The sequence below is a fragment of the Typopeltis vanoorti genome, chromosome 7 (assembly GCF_054136105.1).
Source record: "Typopeltis vanoorti isolate ZY-2024b chromosome 7, IOZ_Tvanoo_1.0, whole genome shotgun sequence".
Lineage (NCBI taxonomy): Eukaryota > Metazoa > Arthropoda > Arachnida > Uropygi > Thelyphonidae > Typopeltis > Typopeltis vanoorti.
Genome location: NC_143555.1, coordinates 6,127,113 through 6,153,508, shown reverse-complemented (window position 1 = coordinate 6,153,508; position 26,396 = coordinate 6,127,113). Strand labels below are relative to the sequence as shown.

The window sequence follows — 26,396 nt, the reverse complement described above, 5'->3', positions numbered from 1 at the left end:
TGACACAAGATTTGTCCTACAATGACCAACTAGCTATTATAGTACAATATTGTTTTAAGGAAAAGTGTATGAAAGATGTGTATCCTTCATCAAAATTTGTAGTCACATTGGCCTATCTTTATTCAATTCCTTACAAGAATTTCTAGAAAAAAATGGACTGCCATTAGATAATTGTAGAGGACAGTTTTTTGACAACACGGCAAATATGTCCGACTGATACAATGGTGTGCAAGCACATCTCAAACAGAAAAATAAATATGCTGATTATGTGCCGTGTGCTGCACATTCCCTAAATCTATTGGAGGAGAAGCGATTAAAGTTGCAAATCAAATTGTGAACTTTTTTGGAATAGTGCAACAAATATATGGTTTCTTTTCAGCATCTATCCATAGGTGCGAGCTTCTAAATCGTGAAACAAAACTAAAATTTTCGATAAAAGGTTTAAGCCAGACTAGATGGTCTTGTCACTATGATGCTGTTAGAGTTTTAAAAAATAGTTACGGTGATATCATGAACATATTAAAAATGTTTAGTGACAATATAGATTAGAAACTTGAAACTGTGATTTTAACTGTTTTTTGGAAGAATTTTAGAGATTCAATTTAGTTAACAAAAAAGTTCAGACTCCAGGCTTAGACATATGTGAAGGTGAGAAATTGATTAAGTCATTAGAAGTGTTCGTGAGCAACTTACGAATCAATGAGATCAGAAACTAAACAAATACGAGGAGACATCCAAAAAATTAAGTACTAGTGTGGAAAAAGAATACAGTGATTTAAAAAAGAGACTTATTACTTCAAAATTTTCAGAAAAATTTACAGAGAAAGCTTCGCTAAATGAAGCAGAAAAATTTAAACAGGATACGCTGTACGTTGCATTAGATAAGTTGATTATGGATTTAAACAGAAGAGGCCATGTCTACAGGGAATTTAGCAAAAGATTCAAATTTTTAATGGATTTGCAAGACATTAATATCAAAAATATTGACTTGGAAAGTGCACGTAATGTTATTGATCATTATTCGGATGATATAGACGAACATTTAGTCAATGAATGCATTCGGTTAAAATCCTACTTATAGACTAAGCCAGACTCATGACTCACGCAGCGATATATTCAAGCTAATTTATGAAAAGAAACTTGTCGATGTTTTTCCAAATTGCTATACAATCTAAAAAAAATTTTGCCCTTGCCAATCACCAGCTGTGAGGCAGAGCGATCCTTCTCCAGGATGTCCTATATAGAAAACAAATATAGGACAACAATGACGAATGAAAGATTAAATTATTTATCAATTCTTTCCATAAACTGTGATTTAACCAAAGAATTACAATGCGATGATCAAATAAAAGAATTTGCATCGCAAAAATGCAGAAGAGTGACTCTTTAAATGTTTCTTTAATGTATTAAAAAAACTTACATTATATAACTCCTGGAATGTTTTATTTATTTTATTTTTAAGAATAAGTATTATTATTATTATTTTTCTTAGTCTTCATTCTTGACGTGAGAATTTGTTGTTTCGTTTTTTTGTTTGTTACTAAAAGTAATATACCTAATATATTTTATTTTTTATTTATATTTGATGTTTGTTATGTATACAAAACCTTTTTTTCATTATAACTGTGTATATAAAAATTTGTATATCCAAGTGCATCAAATAAAATAAAAAAGTTCAATGTCTGTTGCCTATAATTTTTTCTATTAAAAAAGGATAAAAAAAAAGTTTTTCAACAAAATGGCAAATGAGTCGCCACAACTAACCCAAACTTGGGTTAATTTTAGTTTATTATTATTACTATTCCTGACACCTCCAAGGAGTCCGAAGACTCACTGTGGAAGGATAACTACAACTGTCTCAACCACCACATCGAACTTCTACTACGAATCATCTCCATCAACGCCATCTATTGCCCACCACAACTAGTATTTTTGTCTGTAAATTGCATGTATTCTGAAGGACCGATTTGTCTGTATACGGGATGAAAAATCCGAGTTTCCAGGAGAAAAAACCCTGCTACCTCCGTATGAGATCGGCTAACTCACCTTTGATTGAAATCGTCCAGATAAAGATTCCTCCAGTCGCGACGAGAATCGAACTTAGGTCTATTCCAATCGAAGGGCGCAATGTACCGTCGTTCTTCAATTGCGCTACGGAGGCTACTTAATTAATTGGATAGGTCCCGAAAGTTAATGGTCCACCATTGGGTGGGATATTTTGGTAGCTTACACACACACAAAAAATAGCTATATGGTAGTATATGTGTGAATGCTATGGTGGCAGTGTGTTTAGATAGAGCTTATAAAGCTTTTACTTACAAACCAAAAGGGTCATATGGCAGTCTGACAGCTTTTGTACAGATCCTCCCACCACGGACAAAAAGCAATTGGCCATGTAGGATGGTCTGGAAGGGTTTTATTTTTGTAGCATATAATAGACAACTGCCTAAAGTAAAGCAACAAAGTGGTTCGTATGCTTCAATATACAGACTAGGAATTGATAAAGTTTAAAAAGCACAAGTTGTAATTCTTATGGCTTGATGATGAACAGGATCTTGCCTTTCGTAGAGTGCTTTATGTGGTAGTTGCATAAACTTTGGACTCACAATCTGAAAATGTCGACAGAAGTGGCAAGATACCCTCTGGAGATTCTTTTTCTAGTGTGAATTTGATATGAGGATGAAGAAGGTTTATTTTATCTAGAAACAGGTGTAGTTCTTGTTCGGAATGATCCCAGACAGCAAAAACGTCATCAACATATCATAGCCAAATTTTTGTTTTGGGTTTAAACATGAAAATTTTTTCTTCCAGGTATTCTAGAAACAGGTTGGCTAAGTTTGGTGATAAGGAAGACCCCATTGCTGTTTCTTCTTCTTGCTTGTAAATTTTCTCTTTTCTAGTGAAGTAATAACAAATACTTCAACAATATCAGATGGAAATTTTTGAGTTAATAAGTCTACCGTTTCCTTATAGGGAATATTAGTGAAGAGGGAAACAATGTCGAAGTTAATTAGCATGTCAATTTCCAATAGCTGAATATCTTTTATTTTTGCATGAAACTCTGTTGAATTTTTAATTGATGAGACTGAATGCCCTCTGTGAGGACGGACAAGGTTAGATAAAAATCTTGATAATTTGTAAGTCGGGCTGCTAATAGAATCCACGACGGGTCTGAGTGGAACGTTATTCTTGTGAAGCTTAGGTAAACCGTACATTCTAGGAGGCCTAGCATGGCATGTTCTGAGTTTTTTTATTGTTTCTTCATCTAAGGAAGTGGTTTCATCAAGTAACTTGTCAAGTTTCTTGAGCTGTCTTTTTGTAGGATCATAATCAAGTTTGGCATATGTATTTCGATCTCAGAGTAGTAAATTCATTTTTCGGTTATATGATATGGTATCTAGAACAACAGTGGTACAGGCAGCCCTCGGTTTATGATGGTTCAATTTACGCTGATTCACAATAACGCCGGATGTCTGAGCAAACTTTCTTACTGTAGCGTGGCCTGATTGAGAAACGACACTAGCAGGCATTCTGTTTACTGAGCTACTATGACGTATATGTATCAAACCTAGTTTTACTGTTGAATCTACCTAATTTTTCTGTTTAATTTTTTTTTTTTACAATACATATGTATTTAAATTGATAAAGTATGTAATTACATACTATGTCTGATAAAAGTGCAGAAAAATTAGCAGAACTTGGTGTTAAGAAGGTGCAAAAATCAATCGCACTTGAAAAGAAGATGGAGGCGATTTGAAGATGGGCAGACACATGCTAATGTCTGTAGAAGTATGAACTTACCTCCATCGACTTTTAATACAATTATGAAAAATGCAGATGGAATGAAACAGTCTGCGCAACAATCTACGGCAGTACTAAATGCAAAACATGTAAGTTATAGCAGGGGTAAACTTCATGAAAAAATGTAAAAAATATCATTAACGGGTAGATGACTTGAATCAGAAAAACATTCCTCTGACGCAGCCTGTTATAACTGAGAAAGCAAAAACAATTTTTTAGGATCTTAAAAAGACAGATGGAGGCAAAGAAACATTTTAGGAAAAAAGGTTGGTTCATGAGATTTAAGTCTCGAAGTAAGTGCCATAGTGTCAAATTATGTGGTGAGGCAGCAAGTGCAGATGTTGCAGCAGCACCTGCTTTTCCTAAAGAATTTCAAGGCTGTGTAGAACAAGGAAGTTATCCTCCTGATCTCATTTTTAATGTTCATGAGACTGAGCTCTACTGGAAAAAATTGCCATCACACACCTTCATTTCCTGTGAAGAGCATTCTGCTCCAGGTTTTAAAACTTAAAAAGATAGACCTAAGCTTTTGTTGGGTGCAAATGTCTCCAGAATTTTGCAGCTTAAACCAATGTTGGTGTACCATTCACAGACACCACATGCCTTCAAGGGTCTAAAAGCCATGCTTCCAGTCTATTGGTAATGGAACAAGAAAGCTTGGGATACACAAGACATTTGTATAGATTGGTACACCAATTATTTTTATCCTACCGTGCTTCGCTTCTGTAAAGAAAATGATTTGCCAGCCAAGGAACTGCTTCTCTTGGATAATGCCCCTGGACATCTTCAAAACCTTGCTGAAGTAAGAACACCATTGGATGTCAAGGTTGTTTACATGCCCCCAAACACAACATCGCTTTTGCAACCAATGGATCAGGGGATTATATCAATCTTCAAAGCCTATTAACTCCATATAACATTTATGGAAATTGTAAGAGTCTTGGACACTTCAGGAAAAACTATATTATGTGACACCTCCAGGGAGTTCAAAGACTCATCGAGGGAAGGCACCTACTCTACAACTCTCCGTCTCTACCACTCAAATCCACCAACTACTACTACTTTCACCATCTACACTAGTATTTTCACAGACAAGCACAAATATCCATGCCCACGGCAGGATTTGAAACTCGCAGCCTTTTGGCTGGAGAGCAGACATGCTAACCACTCGGCCAACCAGGCTGGCAATTAAAGACTATTGGCAGTCATTCGATATTTTGAAGGGGATTAACAACATCAACGCAGTTTGGAAAGAAGTGTCAGCAAAGTGTTTAAAAGGAGTATGGCGAAAACTTCTTCCAGCATTTATGCTGGAAGAAGTTTTTGTTTACGTCCGATTACTTCACCTGGAAGTAGAAAATTTACAAGCAAGAGGAAGGAACAGCAATGAGGTCTCCTTACCACCAAACTTAGCAAACCTGTTTCTAGAATACCTTGAAGAAAAAATTTTCACGTTTAAACCCCAAACAAAAATTTGGCTACGATTCATCAATTAAAAATTCAATAGTTTCACGCAAAAATAAAAGAATTTAACTGTTGGAAACTGACATCCTAATTAGCTTCGACATTGTCTCCTGCTTCACTAAAAACTTCCTTTAGTTCAGCAAATGTTGGAATGAGTTTATCATGTCTGCACTTTTTTAAAAAAGATTTTCTGGCACGTATCTTACCCTGTTTACAGACAGACACACACACTTATCTAACCTTCTCCATCCTTACATAGGCCACTCAGATTCATCAATTAAAAATTCAATAGTTTCACGCAAAAATAAAAGAATTTAACTGTTGGAAACTGACATCCTAATTAGCTTCGACATTGTCTCCTGCTTCACTAATATTCCCCATAAGGAAAGGGAAGATTTATTAACTCAAAAATTCCCATCTGATATTGCTGAATAATTTGTTATTACGTCCGATTACTTCACCTGGAAGTAGAAAATTTACAAGCAAGAGGAAGGAACAGCAATGGGGTCTCCTTACCACCAAACTTAGCAAACCTGTTTCTAGAATACCTTGAAGAAAAAATTTTCACGTTTAAACCCCAAAAAAATTTGGCTACGATATTTTGATGATGTCTTTGCTGTCTGAGGTCATTCCGAAAAAGAACTACACCTGTTTTTAGATAAAATAAACCTCCTTCATCTTCGCATCAAATTCACGCTATAAAAAGAATCTCCACAGGTATCGCTCCTTTCTGGATCTACACATCCAAAGAAAAGAAAATGGTTCCATCTCCACTTCTGTCTATCACAACCAACATTTTCAGGTCGCTACATTTACAATTCTTCTGCTCATCATCCATCTCAAATATTTGGCATCATTAAATCATTAGTAACCAGAGCACACAGATTCTGCTCCTCTGAAGAATCTCTAAACCAAGAATTAGAAACAATCAAAAATACAGCCATACTAAATGGATGCCATCTTAAAACAACTCAAAAAATCATCAGTCACTTCCCCACACATCAACCTAGACAAGAACAAGTCCGTAGGATTCCCATACCTTATGTCAAAGGCATCTCCGAACATCTTTCAAAAATTATGAAGAAACACAAACTTGCTACTACCTACAAACCAATGAACCAGATCTATAACTCATTACCTTCTCCTAAAGACAAACTCTCACCTCTGATGCTATCTGGCATGTACGAGGTTCCATGCTCCTGTAAATTGTCTTACTGTGGACAGACAGGTAGATCAGCTCATAAATGCATTTCAGAACATCAAGACCATATCTATCTTATCAAACCACAAAAATTTGGTCTCGCACAACACGGAGTTGAAAACCCTAACCAGAGTATCCATTGGAAAAAGACCAAACATCTATATAGATCTTTATATAAACATGAACATTTATATAAAGAAAGTGCTGAAGTCCTACTTCACAGACCCAATCAAAGGGTGATTTCTGGAGTGGAGAATTTCAGGTGTTGCAAGAATGCTTCATAAAAAGTTGGAAAGTTAATCACTACAATAATTAAGTATAGTGACAGAATCATGGCAATAAGCATTCAAAATGAACCAGTAAACCTCAATATATTATAATGGTCTACATGCCAGCATCACAACATAGCGATGAAGAAATTTATGAACAAATAGAAGAATTCTGTAGCAGCTTTAAAGACAGAGACAATACAATAATAATGGGAGATTGGAATGCTATACTGGGAGAAGAGAGCAATGATAATGTTTCAGGAGGATTTGGTCTTGGATGTAAGAATGAAAGAGGAAAGCAATAATAGAATTTTGTACACAAAAACAGTTAGTTATAGCAAATACACTATTTCAAGCTCCAAAAAGAAGAAGATACACCTGGAAAGCACCTGGGGATTCAAACACACATCAAATAGATTATATATTGGCCAAGAAAAGATACAGAAACCAAATAAAAAATTGCAAAAGCTATCCAGGTGCCGACATTAGTAGTGACCATAACCATGTCTTAATGAAAACAGAACTGAAACATAGAAAACAAATCCAAAGATACAAACCAATAAGATGGAACCTTGAAAAATTAAAGAGTAAAGAAGTAAAGAGAGGATACCAAGAGGCAATTGATCATTACATTCCAGAAAACATAAATAGTCAGAATAATATTGAAAACCAATGGAATATGATTAAAGAGTTAATTACAAATTCATCAAAAAAGTACAGGAAGATGGTTTAATGTTAAATCTGGTATGAGACAAGGATGTACATCATCCCCTCTGTTATTCATTATCTACCTATATGGATCACATTATGAAGGAAAGTGGAATTAAACATGATATCAAAATTGGAGATGTTAATGTCAGCGCTTTGCTTTATGCAGATAATGTTATACTTCTAAATAAATCCGCTACAAGTATGCAAGATTCCCTGACTAAATTGAATAACTGTTGTAATAGATATGGTATGAAGGTCAGCAATAACAAGATAAAGACAATGAAAATAGGCAGAAGCATTGAAAATATCAACTGCATTGTTTATGGAGAACCAATAGAACAAGTAAAACATTTCAACTACTTATACACGATTTTTAGTGAAGATGGTAAATTAAATATGGAAATGGACAACAGAATCAACAAAGCTGGATATTATGAAAGAACTTGACATTGTCAGCATCCAGGAATGCGTTAGCAGAGCTAATCTCAGGTGGTACGGTCACTTAAACAGAATGGGCGAGGAAAGATTAGCAAAACAAGTGTTCTCTGTCAAGTTGGCAGGAAAACGACTCAGAGGAAGACCAAGATATAGGTGGATTGATACAGTACAAAGTGCCTTAGACGATAGAAATATGAGATCTGGTAATGTTGGAGTCTTGACAGGTAACAGACTGATTTGGAGGAAAATTGTAGATAGGAAGTTAGTAATGATGTAAATTTTTCATATAGTACTATCATATCCTGTACACTCCTTGAGTATACATGGCAAGAATTTGATGATGTTATCTTATTTTAATGTAATCTATTTCCCCCCCCCCTCCAGATATATTTTAATTAAATTCTATAACACACTACTGCACGCATATTGGGTTTCTATTGTAATCATGTGCCCTAACTGTATGTTATTCCTTGTATTGTTTGAATTAGCTGTACTGGCGGTGTCCTATGATACTTAGGATGAAATATTTACTTATTAAAACTTATTACTGTTAATATAATTATGGCTATTATATCCTGTTTTTGTTTAGGAGTGTCCCTTATTTTAAATCATTGGCTAACATTACTCAAAAAAGGGTGTATGTGTGTGTATATATATATATATATATATATATATATATATATTTTTTTTTTTTAGGGCTTTATGGGTGAGTATAGAAGGCAATTATGGCAGAATAAAAGAGGTGGAAAAACTTTTGTACATACCTTGTTTTGGTTCTATGATGTCTTCCAATTTTCAAGATCCTGCTGAAGTTTGTTCATAAAAATTGGGAAAGGAACATGGGGATGTGTTTTGACGCGGGAAATAAGTTTGGAAACCTGGGTTACTATTCTTCTTCTTATTGTGCTATCTTCTATCGAAGGTCAGCGACCATCTTGGCGAACAAACTGCGGTCTTGTGCTAATCTGAGCAGTTGTGCACTGCTCTTTCCTGTCCAAACTACTATTAATAATATATTACTTGGTTACTATTAATAATATATAAATAAATATATATTATTTTGTTTAGGGCTGCATTTTTTGTGGTGGTGGGGGGAGGAAACGAAGAGGAAGGGTATCCTTATGTGGAAACTGGGACAGGGGGATGTAGACCGTTTCGGTCGTGTTTGACCGTCATCGGAACGAGTGTGCTGAATCGGAATGAATGGACTTATATAGTTTGTATAACATTATCTGTATAAAAAAAAAATAATATATATTTATACATGTTATTAATAGTAACCCGGGTTTCCAAACTTAATTCCCACGTCAAAACACACCCCCATGTTCCTCCCTTCCCCCCAATTTTTATGAACAAGCAGGATCTTGAAATTGGAAGGCATCATAAAACCAAAAACAAGGTATGTACTAAAGTTTTCCATCTCTTTTATTCTACCATAATTGCCTTCTTTACTCACCCATAATGCTCTAAAAATATATATATACCCTTTTTTGAATAATGTTAGCCAATGTTTTAAAATAAGGGACACTCCTAAACAAAAACAGGCTATAATAGCCGTAATTATATTAATAGTGTTTAAGAAGAGTAACATGGGAATTTTCCCAGAAACTATACTTAACTTATTACTGTGTTTGTTTAGTCATGAATTCTCCACAGGTTTCATTGTACAATAAAGTCAAAATTAGTTTGAACATAGTCTTGTATAAAGCTACTTCAGTGTTTCAAATTTCTCTCTTATTCCATATAAATTTATTCAGTTAATTTTTCCTACTGAGCCTCTCGTAGTTCTGTCGGTATCGATGAAATCCTTTGGCCAGAAAGACCTGGGTTCAATTTCTGTCCAGGATGTGAGGAACCTTTATCTGGTTTCTTTTGATGAAAGGTGAGCAGGTCTTATATAGAAATGGGGGTTTTATCACCCGAAAACTAGGGTGTTTCATCTTCCAGAACAGGCAAACTGGCCCCATGAACGCACACGGATTAGTCATGAATATTGCCCTTAGGGGGGATGCAGCAGATGAGTGACAAGCTGGGTGAGGAGGATAGGATAGGAATTTCCTACGATACGTTTCCTTATTCTTCTGTATTTCTATATTTAATTTATGAACTACACAAAAAAAAAACATGCTTAAATAGCTGAAATGTTTTGTGTTCTACACTCTTTGTGAAGAATTGCGTGATGTTTTCATGATCCAGTCTATTTTCAAAGTCTGTTCTATTTTTATTGCTGATTTTGATATGAAATTTGTTACATTAGTTATTAAATTTAGTTGGTGAATCCTGCAGATGGACTTATATAGTTGTATAACATTATCTGTATAAAGTAGACAGAACTAAGATTAACATCTATGATTCTGATGTCAGTGTAATTACTGTTAATGTGATCTACAGATGCATAACAAGGATGATTTTACATAAAATTCACAGACATCAGAATTGTAGATGTTAATCTTAGTTCTGTCTACTTTATGCAGATGATGTTTCCATCTATACTTTCTTCAATTCTAACTGCTCAATTACAACTTAAATACAGATTACGTACTGGTTAGTAAATTTATACCATAAAAACGAAGCATGTTGAACTGCTTTTCTCTTGGCGCTTTTTCATGTTTTTCCAGATCTACAAAAATTAAATGCCAGTCCCAGTTATATTCTCAGGATTTCTCAACAATTTGTCTTAAATTAAAAATCTGATACCGACAACCTATTCAGCCTGAAACCATTTTCCGATTCCTCAATTTTTCCTAGCCTCTTAAGTATGCTGACATAGTTCTATAATCCTTACACTGTCCCCTCCTCTCTTATAGATTGATACAAAAATCAAATTTGGAATTTGGGTGAATATTATCTACTCCAATTAGCTTTTCACATTTAAGATTTTTGAAAGTTTTTTCACTACCTAAGTATTGATATATATATTCCGGCCTTTTGTGTAGTTACTTTTAAACACTGCTTTCTTACAATTCTCTCAGAGCACATGCTCTGAGATTAAAATTCAATCTACTTTCTTCCTTTCACACCTGCCTCAGTCCACTAGATTTCTAATTTTTCTGTCCTTTCAGACAGTTTCACCACATACCTCTCTGGCTGAATCAACTGTTTTCTTCAGTATTACTAAATCTCCATGATTTGGTAATTATTACATTCAAAGTTTCATTTTTTTTTTAAATTGAATATTTCTATACTTGAGTCAACAGATCACCTCTGAAAGAGGCATTCTATGGACACTCAGCAGAATACTTTCTGTCTCACTGCTGCAGATAAATCACCAATCACTAATCAAACAGATCATTATATGAAGCATTGTAGCCACAGGTTGGATGTCAGTGAAACAAATTTGATGTGCAATTTCTGATGCCAACTGGATACATGCTGGCTTGCAAAGATTGATAAACTGACATACATACTTCTAGTCAATCTAAAAGAGCTATTTTTCTGTCTCCTGTATCTCTCTTCTTACAGACAATTTTTAACCTTGGAAGCAATATAGTCTCAAACAATGCCTTATTGCTCTTGAAACTTTCCCTAGCAAAAAGCTTTCCCTTTCACAAAATTGATTCAATGAAAAGAAGCTCCAAGTGATTTGTGACCAATACCTAGATGATGTACTTACCAATCAAAACACCAACAAGCTCTGTAACCTTATTCCAGCAACGTTTCATAACTAAACAGAAGCAGAAAATACAAATTATAATACTGCTACACTCAACATCTTGGTAACAGCGATGTGAAAGGATGCCATAAGCTAGCTCACCGAAACACCTATATTCATCCTCCAGAAAAAGTCAGGTGGCACCACTTCAGACCATGTACACAAGCAAACAAAGCTTGTGCATGAAATATCTTTCCGACATGGCTGCTTCTATATAGAGACTATAGACTTCACATCAATTGCCTTAGTATGTCATAATGTAAAGCTCACTTCCTTTCAGATGAGCATATTGCTGTGCATTACCCACACCAGTTTCAACTTTTGCAATCTCATCAGTAGGCACCAGATACAGAAAGATATCAAGTTTGAATTAATGCAGAAGTCCTATATTATTCATATACAAGTAACAAAAAGCCTAACACCTTAAAATATACCGAATCAGGTATAGTTGGAGAAAATTTTTTGCTTGGCTACAAAGTGGCCATGCTTGCCAAGAAATTATATTCTTGCTTAATCCTTTACCAAAGTGATGAAGTGAAAAAAACAAAGCTAGTATGAAAATTAAATGTTACTCATAGTTACTGTGAAAATCAAAACTCAAACATTGCATAGAGAACTTTCTTGGACCATACGATCAATAACAAACCCCAGAAAACTTACAAACCACTTTGCAAATACAGGTAACTCTCGTATAACGCGGAAGTTAGGTTCCATAGAAATGACGCATTATGCAAGACTCAGATCGCATAGAAAAAGTAGAATTCCAATATAATTTTTTTAAAAAATTATATAAACAATAATGACATATCCAACAAAAATATATTTTTATTTACTTCAGGTAATTCATGTAAGTTAAGAAAACATAAACTATGAAACAAATACATAGTATAAAATTGTAAAAATTATGAATTGTACGTAAACTTCATTTCACATAATGCATAAATGTTTTAGGCAAAATAAAATAAAGTGCATATTTTAATCGTCATCACTGTCTTCAAAACTAAAAGAACGTAGATGTTCTTTATTTTGAGTGGCCGGAAGTCATCATCACTTGAAATCTCTTGGACATCATTTGTATAATTCTCATTGCATACTTCGGCTGGTTTAGTTATCAAGAAGTCAGTAATAAGACCTTGCTTACTACTATGCTGAAAATATTTATTAAGTTCATAATATGGAGCTAAACAAATATCCAATTGTCTCGTGAATTTTTCGCATCACTCCACTGAGGGATCATTATCCATAAAATAACTTCCTAACTTTCTTGCCAAGTCCAATCCTTCTGCCCATTTCTTTAAACTGAATTCTTTAACAGATTCATCACAATCAGAATCTTCGGCAGAATTTTCCCTGCCATTTGGTTTGACGTCATCTATTAATTGCTGCAGTTCCTCCTCATTTAAATCTATTTCCCCATCAATTAAATTCACTAATTTCATTTTCGACCATCATAAAAGCCCTCTAAGTGGCCATTACTATAAAAATAAATTTTTTACATAAAAAAACCCATTACATATTATATGTAAGTCATCAAAAACTAAAGTACTCAGCCTGAGATTAACATACATGATTTTTTTAAAGACAATTTTCAACAATAAACACTTTATACGGTAAACAATTGACGTACATGCATGCTAAAGGGTATTTCCCCTAATATAAATTTGCTACTTATAACTACATGCACGATACGGGCAGAAGCAAATTTAATGAAGATAAAATCTGGTTTTTAAGTCGCACAGTGAAAAATATATGAAAAGATAAAGACCGTGACAACACGGTCTACTACAGTTTGTAGACCGTGTTGTCACGAAACCACGTTGTATAAATACCGCATTATACGAGGGTTACCTGTATATGCAGTCTCAGTTACAACCCCAATAACGTTTGCTTCTGTCTCCAGTCTACTAAATCTCACCTACATTTCCTGAGAGCAACTCAAATTGCAACTTCCTCAGGCAATACTTATCTCAACTTTGCTGATTACACACACTCCAACTCATTTCAACTCAAAGTAGGTGTCTGTACATACCTCCATTAGTTGAAAATCTCTCTACTCCATTCTATAAAATTCATTTGCTGGAGCTATCACTCTCCTAATACCATTTCAGACTATTTTTCTTTTTTTTTTTAAAACTTTTTTCAGTTCAACTCTCCTTTTCCAACAGCATAGACATCTGCGACTGAAACATTTGTTATCACCAAAAATCTTGCATTTCTAGTCTAATAATAGATAACCATAAACACTCTGAAAACATACATTGTGAATGTTGTTTGTTCTCTAGGTAATTCAGACTCTAACCCAGTGATGATTTCACACTTCTCCCCAATGGAGTGACATGCACACAGCTAAGGAAGTAAAGAGTAGGCAAGCAAAAGAGCAGTATATTTCACATTTTTATCCCTCAGAAAACAATTACTTAAGATGACATGCTGACTTATTTAAATGACTTATCCAAACTATTACAAAATGAAATATCAGGATAAAATCTCTATGTTACCTTTAAACTTTTCGGTTGCTGTTTTACTTCTAAAGCGTGTTTCTTACGAAGTTCACGTTCTCTTCGAGCATTATACTCTTGTTGATTTGCTAATTCTGTGTGATGCTGTTTACGCACATGTTCTTCTCTTAGTTGATGAACAGCTCTCTGCTGACGATATTCTAATTCTTGAGTTAACTCATGATGATGAAGTAACATAACATGAGCTTGTTCAAGCTGAGCTTGTCTTTTATTAAGTTCCTAAGATTTAAAACACCAATGGCAATTCAGAATATTATATAAATCTTAAAATTCATGCATGAACAAACAAAAATTAGGTATAACAGCATAAAATTCTGAACTATATACAACATTAGGTAAACTTTCACATCTAAAAACATTTTGTCGATGAAAGCTCAAGAAAATTTTCTATTAAGAGCATTTTTAATAAGTAATAATATACTGCAAAGCATTAAAAAGGAATGCCAGCTTCCTTGTTATTTTAGATTGCAATATCACAGGAAACCTTAAGAGATAATGAATTTTTAGTGCAATGTTTACAGAAATGATCTGAGGCAATCATAACAGTAGGTTGTTCTGCAAGAGTATATTTTTGGCAATGAGATAATGGATTTTGTTTATATAATTAAATACAGTTCTTACAGTTTTTATATACTGTTAACAGTTTATTTATTGTTATTTGTATCACATAATATTTTTAATCAATAAAGAGAAGGGTCTAAAAAATTAACCTTCCCTATTATTTCAAGTGTCGTTGTTTGCAGACTTGGAAATAGAAGCTTTAAAAAAGTGATTGAGAGCTCAGACAAATAATCTTCAGCATGATATGTTTTGGTATGTCATTACTTAATACATACTCTGTCCAAGGGCATGTACAATCACCTAGTGTTGATTCTCACCAAAAAAGTGAACAAATTCTTTGCTGAGTTCTGCAGCAATGAAGGCATTGGAGAACTCAGCAAAGTCACTATTTCAAGTTTCTCAGGAGTGAAAATGTCATAAATACAAGTGAGAAACAGAAAGAAAAAAGATGGTAGTGCTCACAGGAACAAATGATTTAAGTAGCAACAAATATAAAATGAGAGAGGATGTGTGGAGCGAGTTTCATGGTAGAGGACTTGTATAAGAGGGATAGCTTACAATGCAAATGGATTTTGCAACAGGATCGTTAAGAAATTATTTATTGCGAGACCTAATTCAGAGGGTCAAGAAAACCAAATCATCAGAGAAGAATGTATGTGTAAGTGCAGTTAACGTATGCAAATATGATAATGATATAAATGTCAATAAGTATAGTTATGAATGTGATAAGGGGTGGACCTGCACAGACTGGATTTGGAATTTTTGAGAAAGTGTGTTGGGATGAACAGATGGATGTTTGAGAAAAAGAGTGAACTAGCTGGAGTATCTGTAGCCTTGTTCCTCTTCATCCCAATGTGACTTGGAATCCAACAGAAGCATATATCTAAAGGTAGAATCCATGACTGAAAGAGATGCCCTAAGTAGTATAGGCCACAATTGCAAATGATCTTGTAACACCTGGATTTTTAAGTGGCAGATGTGGTGGTTTAGGAGGTTTCAGATGTTTAGAGATTTTGTTGATTGGGTACAAAAGTGACTTTTAGATTTTTTTTGATAAAACAATCCTACTATTTTATCTGTGATTGATTGTATATATGGGAGAATCACTGCTCCTTTATACTCTGCATTTATTTGTTCTTCTGTTTGTTTTGGAGGTTGAGATAGAATTTTTTTTACTAATATTCTATTGTAACCATTTTGTAAGACAGAATTAAGATATTGTAGTTGGTTTCTTTTATCTATAATCATGGAAATTCTGTAGGCTTTATCACATAAGGAACAGATGATGCCTATTTTTTGTGCTGAGTAGTGATGAGAAGTTTTGTGTAGATAACGCCCTGTGTTAGTTGGTTTCCTGTAGACTGAGAAGTTGCGTGTATTTTGCTCTGATATCTCAACTAATGTATCCAAAAATAGGTAAAGATCTATTTCTTTATAATTCAACTGCGAATCTGATTTGATGATGAAATGTTGTTCAGGAAAGTAATGAAATATTCTAATTGGGTAGCAGAACTGGGCCAGATGATAAAAATATTGTCGACGTATCTTTGTCACATTTTTGATTCTTTTCCTTGATAATGGAGGTCTATTTTTTCAAACCACTTCATGAACAGGTCAACTGATATAGGAGACAGGGGAGAGCCTATAGCTAATCCCTCTGTTCAGGGAGTCAACTCATCGAGGGAGGCCACATACTACACACACCAGCTATCATACTTATTCTTTAATTCATCCACACTGCTTGCACACACAATATCCAATGGCAATTTATTCCAATCACGCACTACTCAATGAGAGAAAAATCTAGCCCACACACCCTTTTTAGTGGCATTCATTCTCAGCTTCCAAAGATGCCCTCTTGTCCTTTCTCCACTCTCCATAAAATGAAAAACTCCATCAACCGAAATCCTGTATGATCCTTTCGGAAGTTTGTAAGTCTCGATCACACCCCCCTTCCTCCTGTTTGCTAGTGTCTGCAGCCTACAAATTCTCAATATTGTGGAATACTGATTATAAAGACAGATTGAGAATCTGTCTTTATAATCAGTATTCCACAATCCCAATATCATTTTTAACACTCTCCTCTACATTCTCTCTCTCTCTCTCTCCACTGTATCAGAATCACAATGGAAACCAGGAGACAAAGTGAGACCAATAGTCCAAGTGAGGTCTTATCAAGGCCTTGTAAAGAGGCAAAATGACATCCTTATCTTTAAGTGTGAAAGTTCGTTTCAGCATTGCCATTATCTTTTGAATGGTATTTGCAATCTCTGCTACATAGCCCCCCAAACTTCAACTTGCTATCAACTAACACTCCAACATCCCTAGTCTGATCACTTTCTTCTGGCATAATCCCATCATTATAATACAACACTGGATATGTAATGGAAATTCTGTAGGCTCTCACGCACATGGTCACACACTTTGGCAATCATGCCAAAGTGCATGATCATGCATTTAATGACATCCCTTTTCCCATGCCCACAATTCCAGCCTAGTGAAATCATTCTGCAAGTACCATATCAGCAGCAGCATTCCCGATTACCTACCTATCTTATCTTTGCATCATCAAATAGCTGTATATCATTCCTGTCAAATCCTTCCTAATATCATTAATGTACAGATTAAATAACAGTGGAGCAAGGATTGATCCCTGATACGCACTGGTTACCTTAAATCTTGCAGCCTCGCATCCCTCCGTACACCACTTTTTGATATCTGTCATTCAGTCATCCTCTTATCCACGCTAATATTTTATAACCCAAACCCATATTTTACAATTTATGCAACAATCTTCCATGCTGTATTCTGTCAAAAGCCTTAGCAAAATTCAAAATTATCATGGTGTATCCATTCCCTTTGTCTAGTTCAATGGTAACATTATTATACAATGTGGGCAAGTTGCCAAACATGACCTTCCCTTAGTAAACATATATCATTCATTGCAAAGGAGAGATTCACTATCAACCCATTTCTGAATGCGAGTCCTAACCAATTTTTCCAAAATCTACCACAACTACTGAGATACTGATTGGTCTATTGTTGGATATATCGGTCTTTGCACTATCCTTGTGCAATGGGATAGCGTACATTCTTTCCATTCCTGTGGAATCTTTCCTGTTCCGAAACTCAAATTATATAGCCTAGTCAAAAGTAATAGCCAGTTCAGTCGAACACTCTTTTAGCAGCCGTGCTGATATACCATTAGTCTCTATTGCTGAATTGTTATGCAGTTTTTGCAACAGCTCTAATACCTCCTTTTTATACATACACCCGAGTTTCTTCATTCAGTGAAGAGGTAGCAGTGAACTCAATGTTGCATACACCAGGTTGATAGCTTTTAGCAAAATGGGCACTCATTAGTTGAACAATCTGTTCTGCATCTGTATTCAGAAGAGTTATTCTTTCATATTCATTCTTTCTTTTACTTGAAGCATATCGATCAAATTCTTGTGGGGTGTCTTTAGCTTGCAGAGCCATTTTGGTTTTACTCAGACTTAGCTTGCTGTACAGCATTTGTGACTATTCTAGCCTGTTGCTTATAATTTTCATAATGGACATCATCCTTATGCACACAGTATTGCTCCCACATCATCCATTTATCTGTTTCTTAAGAATCTCTTGCTTAATAAGATATTAATTCTTCAAACTCTTGAGAAACATTCTGATATGGCATCATTTAAGTATTTTTTAAATGCTTCCCATGCGCTGTCGATATTTTTCCCACCCAGCAACTGAAACCATTCTACTGAACTCAGTATACTCCTCAGTTGGTCATAATTTTGTTGTTCAGTACATAACCTTTTCTGAATGGAACATTCATAAACTTAGTCACTTTCCAAGTGGCTGCCACATGATCACTGTCCAACAGGAGGCAGAATAGTTATGTCTTTAACTGAAACATATCTTTTTCAAATTTGAAAAAAAAAAGTGCTATTAATGCAATGTTTAAATAGGTCCACTGTGTCTGGAAGGAAAATTTCTTAAGAATTTGTATGGTTTTTATTCTTGGAACATTTGTCAAAGATTTACTATGTCTAGGCTTGCAATTACATCACTAGAAGCCAATGTGATGAATCTGATATTTTCTACAAAGTGTATTGTGTTCTTAACATAAAAGGATGTTTGCCTGATTGGAGGTTTGAGTAGTAACCAGGTGTTTAGATAATAAAAAAAGTTGGAGAGAATCTTGAATCAACAATTGGTCAATGGTTGATGTAATTTGTTGATGCAAGATTCTCTCTACTATTTAAAGATCTGGCAAACCAACATGATTAGTGATTATTGTAGTCAGCGTTCTGGGTCAGGATGAAGACCATATATCTGGGAAAAATCCACACAAACTGTCTTCTGCTGTGAAAATCTGAACGCATTTGAAAATACCCATTGTGAGAGATGATGAATGGCTTACTGCAGCTGTTGTTCTAGTACATGAATGACAGAAGATAGTAACGTCATTTGTATAGAGGACATTGTTCTGTTATCAAGTTGACCCTGATTGCAAGAAACATGACAGTAGAAACAGAGCTTTGTGAGAATCCCTCCTCTTGGTTATAGAGATGGGAGTGTGGAGTTCCCATGGAAGATTCAGTTAGATAAGAGGCTCTTAATAAAATGAGTGAAATTCCCTCTAAGACAAAAATCATGGAAGCCTTTCAGATTTCCAAATCTCCAAGCAGTATCATATGTTTTTCCCATATTTAAAAAAAAAAAAAAAAAAAAAAAAAAAAAAAAAAAAAAAAAACTAGATCCTTGTGTTTTAGGAAGACATCTGTAATGGATGCCTCAAGGCAGAATAGATGATCAGTAGCAGAATGATATTTTCAGAAGTCAGATTGTGTCCTGGAAAAAAGGTTGTTTCTCTCCAGTAACTTTGAAAGATGAGAGTTAACAATTTCTAGAATCTTGCACAAGTTGTTGGTCAGTGGAATTGGATAGTAGTTATTTGGGAATTTTGGATCATTCCCTACCTTTAGGAAAGGTAATAATTGCCTTCTTCAAGGTATATGGAAATATGCCTCTCACAGATGATGGCGATATGTTGTCTTACCATTTTGTAATGGATATCATCTGGTCCAACAGCAATTGGACAGCATTTAAGCAAAGCAGCTTTAATTTTTTCTTTAGCAAATGGTCTGTTGCATTCTTCTATGCCTTCCAAAGAAAACTGGATTTGTTATTTTTCTGATTTGCTTTTTTATTTATTTATTTTTGGAGGGGAGCAAGGAACGAACTTGACATGGGGGGAAATAAGATGTTGCCAATAATTTTGCAAGCATCTCCAACTGTGTCAGCAATCGCTGCTGGATCAGCAACTGTGTGATCATTGTGTCCAAGGATAAAGAGTGTGGGTGATACACATCTGCCTTCATTTTCCACAATTTGGTCCAGATTTCTTTAGTGTCTGCCGTTCTTCTTGTGAATGTATATTGGATCCAGGGTTGGATTCCTTGCTCGATCACATTTGAAAGGAATGGGGTTTGTGGCAGTGGAGTATCTTTGAAAAATACTTCAAGCTTCTAAGCTGAGCTTTTTTGGCTGCTGCACAATCGTCATTCCATCATGGCTTAGGAAAACATGGAAACCGACTGTATGTTTTAGGAACTGCAATCATGGCAATTTGTGTAATGCATCTTGTCAAATGATTCACTGCATTGGTGATGGAAGAAGATCTGACCACTGTAGAATGAAATTCTGCTAATGATAAGGTTAGCTAGCCAACTTGCTCAATTTTCCATTTCCATTGTGATATCCATGATGGAGTGCATGGTTACCCATGGGGGAAGGTGGATATCACAGGGAAAGTGATCACGCCCAAATAAATTCTCATTTGTTTTCCATTTGAAGAGTGGGAAAGGGGAAGGTGAGCAGATAGTTAAGTCTACTGCAGTGAAAGCTTGGATGGGCATATGAAAGAATGTGCTACTTTCTGAGTTAAGGAGGGAAACATTATTGTTGTCGAGCATATGCTCAACTACTGCTCTGCTGTTTATTCAAGCACTTCTCCACACAGTGCTGTGTTCATCAAGTCCCTCATTAAAAGGATGTGGTAACTGCAACGACATCAGCAAGGTCATCTTGAGATGTTTGCAGCAGGAGGGAAAGTAGATGCAGCATACCATTAACAGTGTTTTGATTGAGAGTCATATAGCAACTGCTTCTAAGTTCATATTGAGTGACAAATGCTGAAAGGGGAAGTATGGTTTCCCACAAGGATGGTGACTCCTCCATGGCAGGTCCACTCCCTGTCTGTCCTTATGAATGATGGTAGTATTTTGCAATGTTGATTTGGATTTGTATGTAGTATTTGGATTATCTCTTGGCTTCAGATGTGTTTCCTGCAAGAGGGCCTTATGTTTTGTCATTGATGTTTTGATGGAATCCATGACAATTCCACTGTAGCAATAATTTCATTCATTATTTCTTTATGATGGTATTATCTGGCCTCCTCTGTTGAGTAGTTTTGCTTTCATTGGCTTTGAATTGTTTTGTTTTATTTTTAGAGAATTATGGACAGCCAGAATTCATAATTTCTTCTTCAACAGGAAAAATATTCTAGACAGCATCATACTGTACTCCTTTTAAGGCACTACATACGTGTATTATTTATCTTCATTTGGGGGGGACAGAGGTATCCATGCCATCTGAAGATGGTCTGTCTATTAGAGCAGTACTTCCCAAACTGTGGGCTGCAGCCCCCTTGGGGGCCGTTACTTTTGCTGAGGGGGGGGGGGGGGGCGTGAAATAATGAAAATAAATTTAAAACGTTTTAAGAATAAGTGTGCCATGTGAAATGTGTATGTAAGATGATAAAAATGTAATATTTCATTTGATTTTTACGATATTCACTGTGCATGTTTTGGATTGAATATAAGTACAATAAATATTATACTAATATATGTCTGTATTACGATTTTTTTTTCTGATGGTGGGCTGTGAAATATTTAAATTTTTCGAAGGGGGGCCTTTACATCCATAAGTTTGGGAAGCACTGTATTAGAGTATCCTGGCATGCCTTTGATGCTCTGCAGTGCATGTTCCATTATCATTTTTATCAGTAGATTTTTGTGCAGTGGGACCATCTTTGGCATATCGTTGGGAGCGAGTCCACACCAACTGGTTTTTCTTCGTGTAAGGAGATGCCAATCAAGTCATATGGTTTGGAGATGTTGTAAGTGTGAAAAGCAGGATCGCCATACAGGTTTGGATCCCAGTTAACACTTTTTTTTGACAGCTGCTTTCTCAGCGTAAGAGGTTTTACTAGATGTTGCTTTGTGGTATATTACCTCTTTTTTTTTGGATCTCCTTATCATTCCTCCTTTGGCAGGCTCTGGAGTATGCTGTGTGATCTCCTTCACAGAGCATTTCGGCATCTTTATTCTTATGATCTTTACTGCCATATCAGGCACAGATGACAAAGCTACAACAGGAAGTTTGAGAATTATCATATTTCTAGAATTTATTATTATTATGTAACACCTCCAAGGCATCCAAAGACTCATTGAAGGAGGGCACCCACTCTACAACTCTCCATCACCACCACTAGTATTTCCACAGACAATCACAAACATCCATGCCCACAGTGGGATTCGAACCTGCAGCCTTTTGGCTGGAGAGCGGATGTGCTAACCACTTGGCCAACCAGGCTGGCATTTAAGGCCTCATAAGGGGTTTTAAAGGACAGTTGAGATATCCTGCTTTGACAAATGTTGGTAGTTGGATGTCATTCCTTGTTTATATAGAAGGCATTACTTAAAGGAAGTTATTCAATTATTCAGTTGATCTTGACTGCAAAAAACATGGCACTTAGAACTGAACCTTGTAGGATTCCATTCTCTGGTCTACAGTCAGGAGAGATGGATACTCACTAAGACTTAAAAGATTTGGTTGGATAAAAATTTCTTGAATGTTTTAGGAAGGTTTCACACTAATGGATGTGTGGAATATCTGATAAATTTCATTCAGATACACCCTAGTTTTATTTTTTGTATTAGATGACTAATTTATTAAGCAATCTTAATAATAATAAAATTTATTATCCCCCCCCCCCTCCTTTTTTTTTTACTGTAATGTATAGATTCTCTGATGGCATGTCCCAGAATTTGGTGTTATGTTAAATTAACCTTTTTCTCCACAAAGAAAATTAATCTCATGTAATTCATTTTGTAAATTGTTGCTGTTAAAATGATTTCTAACTTTATGTTAAAATTTTTTGCTAAGTATGACTTGCATAATGGTGCCATATACAAACATAACAACATACATAATTCGAGGGCTGTGCTGTATTTCAGCCAATAACAGTGAATTTGAAGTTTTCACATGCATGTATAGAAAGAAAAAAAGATGGAAGCAGAGAGAGAGGAAGGACCTCATGGTGATATAACACAGTTATATCACCATGGTTAAGAGGTAGCCATTTTTGACAGAAAGGGTTATATATAAACATATTCATAAACCAAAGGAATTATCTGAAAGTATTCATTCCTTTCAAATAGTGTCCATATGTTATTTATTTTAAACAGCATTCCTTGTGTGTGTATTACAGAATACTGTAGACAAGAAGACTACTATTCAGTTAAGAATAGAAACTGAATACATGTAATGAAGATAGTGCTTGGAGAACTGTAGGGTAAACAGTTTACTCTAAGTATTTTGTCTTTGTGTTGAACTTTCTAGAGTGGGGTTAAATTTTCCTGAGAATAAATTTGTACTCTAGTTATAAAGGTAGGATGCATTCCATACTTTGTAATGAGTGTTAAGTTTGAGGCAATGTAAAATGATTCCTATTTGGAACTAATTGTATTAAATTGTAAGAATTGTTAAATCCTAGAGAGGATTAGTAAAGGAATTTGTTTCCTTTGTTTTATTTGCTTGAAATTTTAAATTCCTAAATTTAAATTTCAAGTGGATGAGTGTGAGATAGAATGTGTAATCTCATGCAATTTTCTTAATGTAAATAATTGTTTGAATACTTATTTAATTAAACACAGTTTCTTTTGTATTGCAATTTCTTGTCTTATTTTAGAGATAAAGATAAGTGAATATAATATGAGTTTCACTAGTTTTAAGGGAAAACTAGTATTGTATTCAGCAAATAAATATATTAAAAGTAAATCAGAAATACTTGATTATCCTGGTATAAACCTAACCTGTGAATAATCTATAACCTGGAAATAATCTAAATAGGGTTTTGAATAGGTGCAGGTAAACAAGCATCAGTAGCCAACACAAAATGGATTACTGATATAACCTCAATATTAGATGCTTCCTTGCAAAGGTCAGTTTATGTTCAGGGTAAAAAGGTCATCTGTTATCAGAAAACCATAAAAGATGAACATTAATAATTTTTTCCAGAACACACAAAAAGACCTTAACAGTAATTGATTGATAATTTGCTGGGGATTTTTTATCCCTCCATGATTTAGGGAGAGCAATAATAACCAGCTTTTGCCAGCTATTCAGGAACATGTTCTCAGAAAATCCTGTTGAATAGGTACAGCAATTAATCCATGGAAAATGATGACAGATGTTTGATTATCTCATATGTACGTTATTTGGTCAGTTTTTGTAGATCAGTAGTTTTGTGAACAGCCTGTTGTATTCTTCCATAAAGAACAGAAAGCTGTTTCTCTGTTTTTATATTTCTGGACAAGAAACTCCAGGGAATAAGAAGATATTGCTGACATTCTGGCAAACATCTAAGAGTGTCAGCAAATGTACATCCACTGTATTCAAGGATCAAAAATGGGTAGGTGGGTGATATATATCTGCCCTTAATTTTCTGGATTTTATCCCAAACTTCTTTGCTATTGGTTGCCTCCTGTTATAGAAGATGTTGGATCCAGGATTCTTTTTTGGCTCTAATAACAGATGGGCACATATGAAAGCAATGAAGTTTGTCATAGGGTATCTGAAGAAGATACTCCAAACTTTCTTCTGAGTTTCCATCTTTGTACAGGATAAAGTGGACAACTAATTAGTTGGTTTAGGAATTACAGGGAGACAGCTTGTGTAATAAACTACCACATTATTCAATGCATCACCAATAGGAGATGAGCTAATTACTGCAGAATCGAATTCTGTTCTGCTAAAGAGAAGGCGAGTCCGTCAGTTTGCTTGATTTTCCATTGATATTCATGATGTGTAACATATGGTTGTGCATGCAAAAAAAAAATAGATATTATGGAGAAATGATTACTCCCCTACAATTTATCACGTTCCCACTTAAACAGTGGGAAGAGGAAGGGTGATCAAACAGTTAGGTCAATGAGAGTGAATGTTTGAATAGACATATGGAAGAAGGTGTTGCTTCCTGTGTTCAAGAGGAAGAGATTGTTATCAAGCATATGTTCTACAATTCTTCTTCTAATGTTAGTCCAGGCACCATCCCATAGAGTGTTGTGTCCATTTAAATCTCCCACAAAAAAATATAGGGGATGGCAACTGCAACCTGATGTCTGAAGGTTATTCCAAGCAATCTGCAATAGGAGGAAAGTAGATGCAGCATAGTGCTATAAGAGATCCAACTGAAAGTCAGATGGCAGCTCCTCTATGGGCAGGTCTATCCCATGGTTCTGTTCTTATGAACGATGTCTACATTTTGAAATACCAGATCATAACAAAGCTTTAGGTATGTTTCCTGCAGGCAAAAGCACATTAGTTTATACTTCTGCAAGACATGACAATTCCATCATACAGATGTTCTCATTATTTTTGGTGGTTCATTTGGCTTCAGATCTTGTGAGGTCTTGTTTTCAGCTGCCTTGGAAAACTGTCAAACTGAATTCTCTCTCTAGGGCAATAGGTATATTAATTGTTTTATCTTCTTGCTGGAGAATAGGAAATATCCATCTGGAGGCATGCCTTTGATTCTCTGTGGTGCACTTTTTTTTTTTTAACCAGCCAAACCATTATTGGTATATCATCTGGAGTGAGCTCATATCAATATTTTCTTTTTGTTGCTCTCTAAAGAGATATGCATAGCATATTATACTGTTCAGAGTGCAAACCCTCTTAATTTTTGCATCATTTTTATCCTTCCAAAAGAGATAATCTTGGGAGTAGGCTGGATGATCCTCCTCACAATTGAAGCATCGTGGAATTTTGCATTTACAATCTTTGTTCTCATGACTAATGGCACATCAAGTACAAATTACAGAGCTATGACAGGCAATCTGAGACTGACCATATTTGGACATTAAAACAAAGCAAAGGGTTCAGGATGCAGACCATATCTCCTGATAACTTGCTTTCTCAGATGATGACAATTTTTAGTGTGTGTGTGTGTGTGTGTGTGTGTGTGTGTGTGTGTGTTGAATGTAATGATATTTCTGGTGGGAACCTGGTACCCATCTCTATTTGAGATTCTCTTTATAGTCCTTCAATTCAGAGCAGAGCTCATCAGAAACATCAAAGTCACAATCTGATATTACACTTCTAGGAAAGTTTAAAGTTTTGCAGTGGGTGACTGTGAACAGAGTTCCCCTATAGATGTTGAAGATAGTAATTTTTCAGATTGTGTTACTGTTTCAATAAGATGTCTCTGGAATAGTTTCTTAACTGATTTTGGAGATCCTACCAACCCTTTCTGGATGAAGAAGGATGACATTTTCATGAATGAACGCTTACCAGATGAGTGTAATATTAAGATCGGTATATTCATTGCTGTCTCTGATGTTTTTGTTTCTTGATTTAGTTTTGGTTGTTGTTGCAAGAGCTTTGAGATATTGTTCGGGTCTGTTGATGGTCTCTTGGTAAACTAGAGGGTGCATAATTATTCA

General features: G+C 35.2%; 1 protein-coding gene across 4 annotated transcripts in view; it reads right to left on the bottom strand.

The window, feature by feature from the left end:
• LOC150104464 (serine/threonine-protein kinase Tao-like) overlaps positions 1-26,396 on the bottom strand; it is a 713,758-nt gene that overhangs the window by 265,628 nt on the left and 421,734 nt on the right. For all 4 annotated transcript variants that reach the window (XM_090395159.1, XM_090395157.1, XM_090395158.1 and 1 more), the window contains one exon: positions 14,035-14,274. In XM_090395159.1, the coding sequence (XP_090251285.1) occupies positions 14,035-14,274 (240 nt within the window). The remainder of the gene's footprint in view (positions 1-14,034; positions 14,275-26,396) is intronic.